Genomic DNA, 13,271 nt, shown 5'->3' on the forward strand with positions numbered 1-13,271 from the left:
CCCCCCCTTAGTCTCCTCTTTTCCAAGCTGAAAAGTCCCAGTCTCTTTAACCTCTCCTCAGACCCATTCCAAACTCCTAATCATTTTAGTTGCCCTTCTCTGAACCTTTTCTAATGCCAGTATATCTTTTTTGAGATGAGACCACCACATCTGTACGCAGTATTCAAGATGTGGGTGTACTATGGATTTATATAAGAGCAATAAGATATTCTCCGTCTTATTCTCTATCCCCTTTTTAATGTTTCCTAACATCCTGTTTGCTTTCTTGACTGCCGCTGCACACTGCATGGACGTCTTCAGAGAACTATCCACGATGATTCCAAGGTCTCTTTCCTGATTAGCTGTAGCTAAATTAGCCCCCATCATATTATATGTATAGTTGGGGTTATTTTTTCCAATGTGCATTACTTTACATTTATCCACATTAAATATCATTTGCCATTTTGTTGCCCAGTCACTTAGTTTTGTGAGATCTTTTTGAAGTTCTTCATAGTCTGCTTTGGTCTTAACTATCTTGAGCAGTTTAGTATCGTCTGTAAACTTTGCCACCTCACGGTTTACCCCTTTCTCCAGATCATTTATGAATAAGTTCTTCAGATAACCTAAGTTCTTCAGACTCCGGTCATCTGAAGAAGTTGGCTGTGCCCACGAAAGCTCATGATACCATCTACATGTTTTGTTAGTCTATAAAGTGCTACCAGACCATTTGTTGTATTTTAAATCAAGCCCCTGCAGTAATTCCTAAAACCATATCCTTCAATGGATGGGGTGCAATAGGGGGGAAGGCAGGATGGTGGTGGATAGGGGCAGGGCTTGGGGGATGGGAGTGGACATGTCGCCCCCTGGGACTCTTGGGCCGGATTGCAAATATGCTCTAGCTGTACATGGCATGTGGGTTTGAGATCCCTGATGTAGATGTTCTACTGCAATGGGTTTTAGCCTTTTTTCATTTGTAGATCCCTAACAAATTTGAAATGGAAGTATGGAACCCCTGGGAAATCTTAAATGAGGTCTGCAGACGATAGGTTGACAATCACTGTTCTAATAATGACAAGCTTTTGTGGCCCCTCAGACACAGTCTGTTGCCACCCAGGAGTCCACTAGTTAAAAATGACTGTTCTAGGGTAAGTAACAGCAAACTACTGTGTTTTCCGGCGAATAAGACGACTTTTGATGTTAAAAAACATCCCCCCAAAATCGGGGGGGTCATCTTATACGCCGGGTATGGCTTTGCAAAGCCTCGGGGGAAGCCGGCGGCGGGGCAGCCCAGGCGCGCCGGGGCTGTCCCGCTTCTGGGGCATCCTCAGAGGCTTTGCTCCCGGTGTCCCTGGTCTGCTGGAGACGGTCCCCAGCAGACCAGAGGCACCGGGAGCAAAGCCGAAGCGGTGGCGGGGTGCCGCGCTTCTGAGGCTTTGCTCTGGCAAAGCCTCAGAGGTGCGGGACCCCGCCGCTGCTGCGGCTTTGCTCCCGGTGCCTCTGGTCTGCTGGGGACCGTCTCCAGCAGACCAGGGACACCGGGAGCAAAGGAGGCGGAGGGGCGTTGGGGTATAAGATGAAACCCTATCTTTTAACTAAAAAATTAGGGGGTCGTCTTATACGCCCAGTCGCCTTATACGCCGGAAAATACGGTATTTGAGTGTTTAAGAAAACATACACAACACATATATTTATATGATACCACATTAATAATGATTATTATTATAATATGTAACTACATTCCATCAACATGTAAAAATATTATACAAAGGTTAATCCAAAACCCACTAAAGACAATGGATTCTCACTGATTTCAACTGATATAGATCAGGCCCTAATATCTTTAGGGGAAGATTTCCAAAAGCACCTGAGGGATTGAATAGCACAACTCTCATGGAACATCAATTGGTTTTGTCTCTAAATCCTACATATAGGAGTTACTGAATGTGTTTTACTTGTGATTTAGGCAACTAAAAAAAGATAAATCAAAATACTTTCTATCACACATATACAGTTACATTCCAGGACATGCTTGAAAAGTGGTTATCAGCTTTTGAAGAATTTCACTAAAGCTAGCTACATCCATATGCCAGTGTATCTCACTTTATGTAGTGACTATGTTAAGGATGCCATGCAGAACCCAATGGCATTAAGTCAAAAATGCAATGCAGTGTCTTCGTTTCCCACCAGAAGACAACCATAAGCCTGAAGATTAAGCAAAGAAAGGCTACCTAACATTTTAGTTGTAAATATGACCAAGACCAACAACATTAACACAGCAGTCCAAGACCAAATCCATGTCAGTGATACATCTAAATCTAAAATCACAGGATACCTTCAGAATCACACGCCGGCGATAAACTCTTGTAGTGATTCTTTGTTCCTCATCTGAGCTCGACTCACTCTGAATCTCAATGTCACTGTCACTAAATTCCTAATAAAGGGAGTTTTAGTATATTTTAACAGCACATTTAAATAACAAAACATTCTGAGCAGGAACATCCCGGAGAAAGAAAAGGTTACCATAGATTCCATAGAAGATGTTAATTCATCCTGTTTGTACCATATATATTGAGTCTGCAATCTTGCCTATTAAGTTATTGTGCGGTATTTTTTGTTCCTTCCTGTGCTGTAGTTTGATATGTAGCAAGTCAGCTACCTCCTGAATGATTAAATAGTAAATACCAGTCAAGATCCATGGAGATAATAAATAGCTATTTTTCATTTGTAGAATATTACTGAGTAAATGGTTTTCCCACACAAAATGTATCAAATAATTCCTGGGCCAATTACAAATAGTCTGTATTTATTAAAAATCATTGATTTAGAAAGAGAATATTGTGACATTCTCTTGGAACAGGAAGATGAGTTTTCAGACCCCCATGTCCACTTGTGACCACAAAAAATTTGAACATGTGCCTGCTGCTTGAACCTACATACACTCAAATGTGCATTTCCAAAAACTGGACACATTTTTTAGTATGCATAGAGATGGCTGTGCTACTAAAATGAGTGCATGGGCCACAATGGCAATGGTAAAGATCAGTCTTAAAACTTGGCTAGGTATTAGCTAAATTTTTTATGACTCTGGAAATGTGATCATTATCTCTACAAATTATTCACTACAACTCCATGAAGTTGAGAGAGAAAAGGAACAACATTACTTATTCAAATTCTGCTAACTAAATATATTAAATTGCGCTTCCTTTTTTGTCAATGCAGCCCATCATGTCAATCAAAAGAGCATTTCTCAGAAATGATATAAAAAGCAAAGAAAAACAGGAATATTCAAAAGATATTCAGATAGGTGAACTTTTCAAGTAGTACAAACATGTCAGTAATGTGCCAACCACACTACAGAATACATAAATTTAATGTAGGGCTGGTCTACACCACAAGGTTAGATTGAAGTTACTGCATTATGTCAATTTTGCAATGAATGAGTCTACACCACCACGCCCTTTCGGCTGACTTTAAGGACATTTAAAGTTAAATTCTGTACTCCTCTACTAAGTATAGTAGTGCTAAATTTGATCTTGTGTGGTCAACTTTAACAGCGCTGCACCTGCACTTTCTTAGACTCCAGGAGGTTCCCACAGTGTCCCAACACGACTGCTCTGGCCAGCACTTTCAACTCTGCTGTCTCCCAGATACAAAGGAAAAGCCCCAGGAAATGCTGAACTTCATTTCCTGTTTAGCCAGTGTGGTGAGCACAGAAGCACACTTCAGCAGCCCTTGGTCATGAGTACCCAAGGCTGCAAATGAGCTCTAGTATGGAGCATGTAGGAGATCCTGGATCTGATTGGTGTGTGGGGAAAGGAAACTGTGCAGGTAGAACTCATAGGCAGCGGAAGAAAAGCACACAGGGTATGCTGGGAAAAGGACACAGCAGAGGTACTCAGGAGTGCTGCGTGAAATAAAGGAGATCAGGCAGACATACCAGAAGGTAAAGGAGGCAAATGGTCAATCCAGGTCAGAGCCTCAAACATGCCATGTCTATAAAGTGGCTGTTGAATCACTGCCCCCAAACTATCCATGGATACTTCCTAAATGACTCTTCTGGCAGCCATGGGCAAGAAGGAGGAAATTGTAGATGATGATGATGAGGAGGAGAAGACTGGTCAGGAGGCAAGTGGAGGATCCGATCTCACCGAAAGGCAGAATGATCTTCTAACTTTGGAGCCAATCCCCTCTCCACACTTACTTCTGCCAGACCCTGATGTCGGTGAGTTCACATTTGTAATCATGCTGCACTGGGTAAATGTAATTGGGTTTGATCTGCCCTCAGGGGTGCAGAGGTGGGTACACAGCAGCGACTGCCTGGAAAAGTTAATTAACATGTCTGGAGCTGGAATCCTTCCTGCACATCTTTCCAAAGCGTTCCTAGAGATACTATTTAATCTCTTCTGGGGAGGCCTGCCTTGTTCCATCCTCCACAGTAGGACACCTTTCTAACCAGCCTATCAGTAAGTGATCTGGAATCATTGCAGCACAAAGCATTGCAGAATAAGGTTGAAGTTTCTGGGCACATCCAGTCAGCATACACCCCCTATCATGCTCTCTGATTTGGAGAAGGCTGACACCACACTTGGCAACCTAGCTGAACGAGGGGAAGCTCTGTAACTGATAGCACCAAGGCAGTATGCCTCCACCACTTGCTCATCGTCAGCAAATCATGATCCCAGTTTCTTCACTCCTCATGCCTTGCAAGGTACTGTAGGAAGGGAAAGTTACAGTCTGCAGGCATGTGGGAGGGTGGCAAACACACACTGACTCCCTACAAATCCACCCAGTCCCCCCCTTACATGGCTCCTCACAAATGCACATTTGCAAATGCAGATGCCTATATACCCATTAGGACTGTACTTTGCAAGCACAAGAGCAAGGGGAAGCAAAAGAGCAAGAACTCCAACCTATTGTTTACCATGCCTGCCACCATTCCTAGTCCAGCTGCTCTGAGGTGTTGTGTGCCTTCTACCTGCCTGGTAGGTGCTTAAAATGATCAATTTGGCTTTGTACATAACACATGCCTTTTGTGCAGGACAGTGCTTCATTCACTGTAAAAGGGTTAATCTTCTATGTTTTACCATGGATCTTCTCTAAAGTTTTACCATGGATCGTCTCTTCTCTAAAACTTGATTGTTTTCCCCAGTGCTGCTGGAACAACGACTGCTACCCACTCCCTCAGATCCTCCGGCACTTTGGCTATCTCAAATCAGAAGATGGAAAACCACACACTGGATGAAATGTTTAAAGAGCAAATGCAATCCACCCCCACTGACAGAGGTCAACCGGATGCATGGAGGTGAACAATGTTACACATCATCTGCACCACACAGGGGGACAGGAGTGTGTGCAGGGAACATGGGTGTAAGACACAGGATGAGATGCTGAGGCTCAGGGGGAGTGAATAGAGCGGATGAGGTGCCTGCTAGAGATATAAAGTATCTGGAGCACAGAGTCCTCGTACACCCTACGATAAACCACCTGCCCTCCTCAACAAGTTCCACGGGCTCTTCTCTCAGGTTGGGTGGGTGATGGGGGAAGTCACAGGCAGCCTTTCACTCATCTCCCAGACATGTCTCCTGGAACAGAAAGCTTTCATTTCCATAGCTCTGATTGCTACACAGAATTGTAATAAACCACATGCCCTTGCGCTCTCCCTGCACCCCCATCAGGTCTCACATCTTGAAGTCCTTTTTTTCCGTCTGTTTCCTAAATAAGAATGCATAATTTCACAGCACAATTTTCACAAGTGGGTAGCAGTCATTGTTCCAGCTGCACCGGAGAAAAAAATCAAGTAGACTTCTGAGGTTAACTCTTTTACAGTGATTGAAACACTGTGCAACATAAAAGGTATTTGTTATGTACAAAGACAATGAGTGAGGTGTTTGCAATGCTTGCCACAGCAGTTTAAAGCAGAGTGGGGTTCGTGCTAGTAGAGATACAACAGGGAGCACCTTGTTAAGAGCAACATACAGGTGTCACATCACCGTCTGGTTATTCATGAAACTAGCTTTCAAAGTTTCTCTGACTTGTAATGCCCCTCGATTTGCTCTCGGTATTGTCCTGGTGTCTGTCTGCTCATAATTAGCCACTAGGCAATCTCCCTGACCCTCCACCACACCAGAAACTGCCCCCTCTTACTCACACAGATATGATGGAGCACACAGCAAGCAGCAACAACAATGGGAATATTGCTTCCACTGAGGTCTAACCTAGTCAATAAATTGCAAAGCCATGTGAGCCAGGGGTAGGCTGGGTCTCCAAGGATAACTACTGGCATTTTAACATCTCCAATAGTAATTTTCCAGTCTGGGAAGAAAGCTCCATCTTGCAGCTTTTGGAAGAGACTGCAGTTCCTAAAGAAGTGCATTATTCACGTTTCCTGACCATCCCAGGTTCATGTTGATGAAATGGCTCTTGTGATCCACCAGCACCTGCAACACCATTGAGGTGTATTTCTTTCATTTTATGAACTTTTAGGCAAGGTGTTCTGGTGCCAAAATAGGGATGTGTGCTCCATCTATTGCCCCACTTCAGTCAGAAAACCCCATCGTGGCAGAGTCCTCCACTATGTTCTGCACATTTCCCAGAGTCATTATCCTTCTTTGCAGAAGGGTACTGGTTGCCATGGCTACTTGAAACATGGCAGCCCCCGCTGTAGATTTATCCACTCCGAAATGATTCCCAACTGACCAGTAGCAGTCTGATGCTGCAAACTTCCACAGGGCTATTATCACTTGCTTCTCAACTATCTGTGCAGGTCTCATTCTGGTATTGCTGTGCTTTTGGGTGGGGGAGAACAATTCACAAAGTTCAATGAAAGTGGTCTTATGTATGCAAAGATTTTGCAGCCACTGGTCATCATTCCATAGCCACATCGCTGTGCAGTCCTACCAGTCTGTGCTTGTCTCACAGGACCAAAATGGACATTCCACAGTGTCGACAGGCCTGACTGCTGCCAGCGTATGCTAATTGTTCCATTAAGTGGGTTCCTACACATCTGTATATGTGCCCTCTTCACATTCTTCTTTGCATTGGTGGCTCCTGGCTACGCTCTGGACAAACTGCAGCATAATGCGTCAGGTGTTTGCGATACTTGCCACAGCAGTTTAAAGCAAACGAGTTCAGGCTTGCTGTGCTATGGCATCTGTACAGATCACCAGGAGAAAAAGGGTGTGAAAAGATTGTTTGTTGCTACTTTAAAGCAGGGAGAGAGGGAGGAGATAAGTGCATTACGGGAGGCTGCTGAATGTACCCAGAACATCCTGTTGCAATATCCCATCAGACACTGAGGGTACGTCTACACTACAGCGCTAGTTCGAACTAACTTAGTTCGAATTAGTTAATTCGAACTATGCTAATTCGAACTAACGCATCTAGAACTAAAAACTAGTTCGAATTAACGTTTTGCTAATTCGAACTAGCAAGTCCACATTGAGTGGACTCTGAACAGGGCTTAAGGATGACCGGAAGCAGTGCCGGCAGGGCATCAGAGGAGGACTTAGAGCGTGGAGATGCTGTCTCAGGCTAGCCGAGGGCTGCGCTTAAAGGGTCCCGACCCCCACCCCGGACAGACAGTTCTCAGGGGTTCCCCGCTTACAAACCAGTCCTGGCTTGGAGTGCCCGAAGTACCCACACTGGGCACATCACAGCACTCGGCCATCAGACCGGCTGCACTTGCCGCAGGCTGCCATCTGGGGAGAGGGGGCAATTGGGGGGCTGCAGGAGAGCTTCCACCCCCAGAAGCCCGCAGAGCCAGCCCAGTCCTCCCCATCGGGGGCTCGTACCCCATTCCTCCCTCACCTCCTTCCACTTACCCTTCCCCAGCCCCCCTTCTTATTGATGTACAAAATAAAGGACACGTGTGTTCAAAAATAGAAACTCTGTTTATTTAACAAAACTCGGGGAAACTGGGAAAAGGAGGTGGGAGAGGGGAAGAGAGAGGCTGGGAGAGGGGAGGGGGAAAACTGGGAGGAGGGAGCTGAAAGGGGGAAGCAAGGGAAAGGAGGGGGTGGGGAAACTGAAGGATCAGGGGTGGGGGGTCTTGCCGGGCCGACCGCCTCCCAGTACGGCGAGGGAGGGGGACTCGGCATCCCCGGGGGGATGGGGTGGAGGGTGCGGAGGTTGAGGTGGGGGGTGTGGACATTGAGGAAGAGGTTGTGGGGGTTGAGGAAGGAGAGGTGGGAGGGGGAGCAGGAGTGGGAGGAGGGACAGCAGTTGGGGGGACAGCTGGTGCAGGACCAGCACGGGGCACCATGCTCTGCAGCAGGAGCTGCAGGTTGGTGCTCAGCCCTCGGAGCTCAGCCAGCAGCTCGTGGCGGACCTGCAGGTCTTCCCGCATCCACGACCGTAGTGTGCGGTGCACGGCTTGCAGGGCCCCAAGGTGCTGGTCCCAGTATTCCTGCTCCATGCTGGCAGTCCGGAGCAGGCCGTGGGTGCGGGAGCATGTCCCAGGCGGGGTGGTGCGCCCTGCACGAGCAGCTGGTGCAGCTGTAGAGAAAGAAGAGAAGGGGTCAGTTCTCCCTGGGGACGCAGAGGATGATGCCCAGCCCCCTCCCCAACTCCGCAACGTGAGGGTGACCATGTCCTGCACCGTCACAGCCGCTGTGCTTGTACAGAGGCCATGGTCAGGATGTCTGGCTCTCCCTGGGACTGGGAGCTGCCCCAAGACCGCACCCATGTCCCTGTGCCATGTATAGTGTGGCCGGGGCGGCGGGGGGGAGGGGAGATGTCCCCTGCCTCCGTGTAGAGGGGACATGTGAAGGGAAATCATCCTGCTGGGTCCTGCCCCGGGGTCGGGAGCATGTCACATCTCTTTGCACAAGCATGTGCCTATTGGGCAATGGCCCCTGGGTGTCACGCAGCTGGAGCCACCTGCCCAAGGGTGGCATGGCACGTGCTCGCACGTGCACAGGTGTCTGCGTGATCTGTGGAAGGCATGGCCCACGCGCGCGGTCCCTGGTCTCCCTCCCACCTCCCCCCCGAACTACTTAATTCAAACTACTTACCTGGTACGGTCTCCCTGGACGACGCTGCTGGCGGTGACCCTTCTGGTGTGCCCAGGTCAGGGCCCTCTGGTCCTGGCTCGATGTCCCCCGGGCTGGCACGGACCGCCCTGCCCCCCAAGACTTGGTGGAGGGCAGTGAAGTAGGGGCAGGTGGCAGCCCCTGCAGTGGCGCCGCCTCTTGTGGCCCTGGCGTACGCCTGGCGCAGCTTTTTAATTTTAATGCGCACCTGCTCCTGGGTGCGCCTGTGTCCCCTGGTGGCCATGGCGGCTGCTATGCGCCCATAGACGGCCGCATTCCTCCTCCTAGTGCGGAGATCATGGACGTTGGGGGCCTGCCCCCAAACCTCAATGAGGTCCATGACCTCCACACTAGTCCAGGAGGCCGCGCGCCGTCTACGGCCCCTGGCTGGCCCCTGGGTGCTGGGGGACTGGGCAGGGGACGTGCCACTCGCACTGGCCGCCTGGCTCATGGTGGGGCCACTGGTTCGGGGCAGAGACTCCTGGCAGGGCTGGCTGACTCTACTGCCGTCTGGCCAGAGTCTACCCCTTTAAGGGCCCAGGGCTGGGGGAGAGGAGAAGAGTTTTCCTGGTTGTGCCCAGAGAGGCCACCAGGGGGAACCTGGGAAGGGCTAGCCTCCCACTAGTTCGAACTAAAGGGCTACACAGCCCTTAGTTCGAACTAGCTAGTTCGAACTAGGCGTTAGTCCTCGTAAAATGAGGTTTACCTAGTTCGAACTAAGTGCTCCGTTAGTTCGAATTAAGTTCGAACTAACGGAGCGCTAGTGTAGCGCCTAGGAAAGTTAGTTCGAACTAACGTCTGTTAGTTCGAACTAACTTTGTAGTGTAGACATACCCTGAGATCTTAATCCAGAATACAAATGGACATTAGCAACTATGGGATGGTTACCCACAGTACACCACTGTTAAAAGTCGAAGGTGGCCATGCACTCCATTGACCTCATGTAATTCGGATGCTAAAAAGTCAACCTTAAAAATGTGATCTACATTTGTCGTACAGACATACTCTTAATTATGATAATTAGAATAGGAAGCAAAAATTGATTTCCCCAAAACCACGATGTTGGGGAAGGAAAGCCATTAATTAAGGGGTTAAAGTGTCTTTTAGTGATGATGGAATTTTGCCACCATTGCAGTGGAAGTTTGGAAATGGAAGAGGTGCTTAATGACTTCTTTCTTGTGGTTTTCATCAAGATGAAAGGTGAGGGGCTGCCTAACATAGTGATTGCTAGTGGAAATGGGGTGGGTTTAGAAGTTAAAATAAAAGAACAAGTTAAAAATTACTTAGACAAAGTTAGATGTCTGCAAGTCACCAGGGCCTGAAGAAATGCATCCTAGAATACTCAAGGAGCTGATAGAGGAGGTATCTGAGCCTTTAGCTATTGTCTTAGAAAAGTCATGGGAGAGATTCCAGAAGACTGGAAAAGGGCAAATGTAGTGCCCATCTATAAAAAGGGAAATAAGAACAACCCAGGAAACCAGGAGACCAATCAGTTTAACTCCTGTTTAACTTCTGTGCCAGAAAAGATAATGAAGCAAGTAATTAAGGAATCTATCTGAAAACATCTGGAAGATAATAAGGTGATTGGTAACAGCCAGCATGGATTTGTAAAGAACAAATCATATCAAATCAATCTGATAGCTTTCTTTGATAGGATATCAAGCCTTGTGGATAAGGAAGAAGCAGTGGACATGGAATACCTAGACTTTAGTAAGGCATTTGATACGGTCTCGCATGATCTTCTTATCAATAAATTAGGCAAATACAACTTAGATGGGGCTACTATAAGGTGAGTGCATCACTGGCTGGATACCATTCTCAGAGAGTAGTTATTAATGATTCACAATCATGCTGGAAGGGCATAACAAGTGGGGTTCCGCAGGGGTCTGTTTTGAGACCGGTTCTGTTCAATATCTTCATCAACAATTTAGATGATGGCATACAGAGTACAATTATTAAGGTTGCTGACAATCACAAGCTTGAAGGGATTGCAGCTGCTTTGGAGGACAGGGTCAAAATTCAAAATGATCTGGACAAACTAGAGAAATGATCTGAGGTAAACAGGATGAAATTTAATAAGGACAAATGCAAAATACTCCACTTAGGAAGGAACAATCAGTCTCACACATACAGAATGGTAAATGATTGTCTAGGAAGGAGTACTGCAGAAAGAGATTTAGGGGTCTTAGTGGATCACAAGTTAAACATGAGTCAACAGTGTGACACTGTTGCAAAAAAAGCAAACATGATTCTGGGACGCATTAACAGCAGTGTTGTGAGCAAAGGTCCGACTACACTGCACCGTTATTTTGAGATAACTAGCATTATTAAGAAATAACAATGTGAGTGTCTACACAGCCATTCCATTATTTCAAAATTATTTTGAAATAATGGAACAGATGGCTTATTCTGAATTCTCTAAACCTCATTCTACGAGGAATAACACCTATTCCAAAATAGCTATTTTGGAATAAGGTGTCTGTAGACACTCCACTGCTGCTTTTTCGAAACAGTCCCTCACCAGGACCATTCTAAGTTATCCCATTCCCGGTGCCTTCTGGGGCTATAAATCAAGATAGGACATCTGCATTAGTGATGCCTACCTTGGACTAATTTTGAGGCTTCCCTGCAGTGCAGACCTGCTATTTTGAAATAGATTATTTTGGAATAACTGTTCTGGAATATCTTACTTAGAAATAAGCATGCAGTGTAGATGTATCCCAAAAGATGAGAAGTCATTCTTCTGCTCTACTCTGTGCTGATTAGGCCTCAGTTGGAGAACTGTGTCCAGTTCTGGAAACCACGTTTCAAGAAAGATGTGGAAAAATTGGATAAGTTTCAGAGAAGAGTCAAAAAATGGTTAAAGGTGTAGAAGACATGACCTATGAGGGAAGACTGAAAGAATATGACTTGTTTAGTTTAGAAAAGAGAAGACAGAGAGGGGACATTATAGCAGTTTCCAAGTATCTAAAAGGGTGTTACAAGGAAGAAGGAAAAAGGTGTTCTCCTTGGCCTCTGAGGATAGGACAAGAAGCAATGGGCTTAAATTGCAGCAAGAGAGGTTTAGGTTGGGCATCAGGAAAAACTTCCTGTCAGGGTGGTTAAACACTGGAATAAATTGCCTAGGGAGGTTGTGGAATCTCCATCACTGGAGATATTTAAGAGCAGGTTAGAAAGACACTTGTCAGGGATAATCTAGACAGTGCTTAGACCTGCTCTGAGAGCAGGGGACTGGATTCAATGATCTCGAGGTGCCTTCCAGTTCTATGTTTCTATTATTCTATGATTCTATGTTACAAGAGAAGTGCTGAAAAGAGTCTTGAAAACATGCATGCATTTATTTTCCCCATATTCCAGGATAGAATCTTCATAAGTAAGAGGAGCCCGAGAATTAAAGTGTCCAGCTGCCTATTTTCTGACATTTGGGTAACCACCTCGTGGGCACATAAGTAGAATTAAGAGTTGTTACGCTATTTGTTTTAAAATGTTTAAAATTAAGGAGAAGCAATGGTCTAATGCACTAAGCATGAATCTGGGAATCAAGATTCCCGAATTCTCGTGCCTATTATGTCACAGATTCAGTTTGTGGCCCTGGTGAAGTCATTTATGCTATATTCCCATTTTTAATATGAGGACAACAATACATGTATAAGTTCTGATGCAACAGACATTTAAGTAAGTAGGAATCATCTCCTTGATTCAACTATATTTGGACCAAGTTGTTAGAGGGGTTTTGAGAGAATTAGTTAATACCTATAACGGACTTCACAATTTTAGATGTATCACAAACTAATAAATAAAGAATGAAATATAACAGTACAAGTACATGCAAGCTAAGAATGATTATGTTACCAGGTATAAAGGGACACTGGGTGAAACAACTAGAGAATACTTTAAAATTAACTAAATTTAAACTATTTTACTGCATTACTTGATGAAAAAGTGTAGTACGTATACTACAAATAAAAAAGTTATATTATTAAAAAAATCCATTATATTATATTGAAATGGATCACTTAATATTTATAATTCCTTGATGTGTTGCCTCAATGACATAAGATTCTCTATAGAGAAGACAAAGAGAGGTGAAGTCCAGCATGTCTTCTTTGAGATTTTCTGAGCCTATTTTATAGATCATTAGCTCCCTGGTGGCCTTATTTTTTATCCAATGGCAACCTTCCAGCTGTCAGGTTTCCTAGAACAGAACTGTCATGCTGTAAACAATTATTTGAACAAACTTTATTAGGTTGCCGGAAGGATCTT

The 13,271-nt window shown here is 45.6% G+C and overlaps 1 protein-coding gene across 33 annotated transcripts in view; it reads right to left on the bottom strand.

The window, feature by feature from the left end:
* Positions 1-13,271, bottom strand: part of ANK3 (ankyrin 3) — a 639,900-nt gene that overhangs the window by 19,993 nt on the left and 606,636 nt on the right. For 27 of the 33 annotated variants that reach the window (XM_089780093.1, XM_089780092.1, XM_089780086.1 and 24 more), the window contains one exon: positions 2,312-2,410. The exons of the other annotated variants lie outside the window; for them this stretch is intronic. In XM_089780093.1, the coding sequence (XP_089636219.1) occupies positions 2,312-2,410 (99 nt within the window). The remainder of the gene's footprint in view (positions 1-2,311; positions 2,411-13,271) is intronic. 33 annotated transcript variants of the gene reach the window in all.

This window comes from Pelodiscus sinensis, chromosome 8, assembly GCF_052426305.1.
Source record: "Pelodiscus sinensis isolate ZL-2025 chromosome 8, ASM5242630v1, whole genome shotgun sequence".
Classification (NCBI taxonomy): domain Eukaryota; kingdom Metazoa; phylum Chordata; order Testudines; family Trionychidae; genus Pelodiscus; species Pelodiscus sinensis.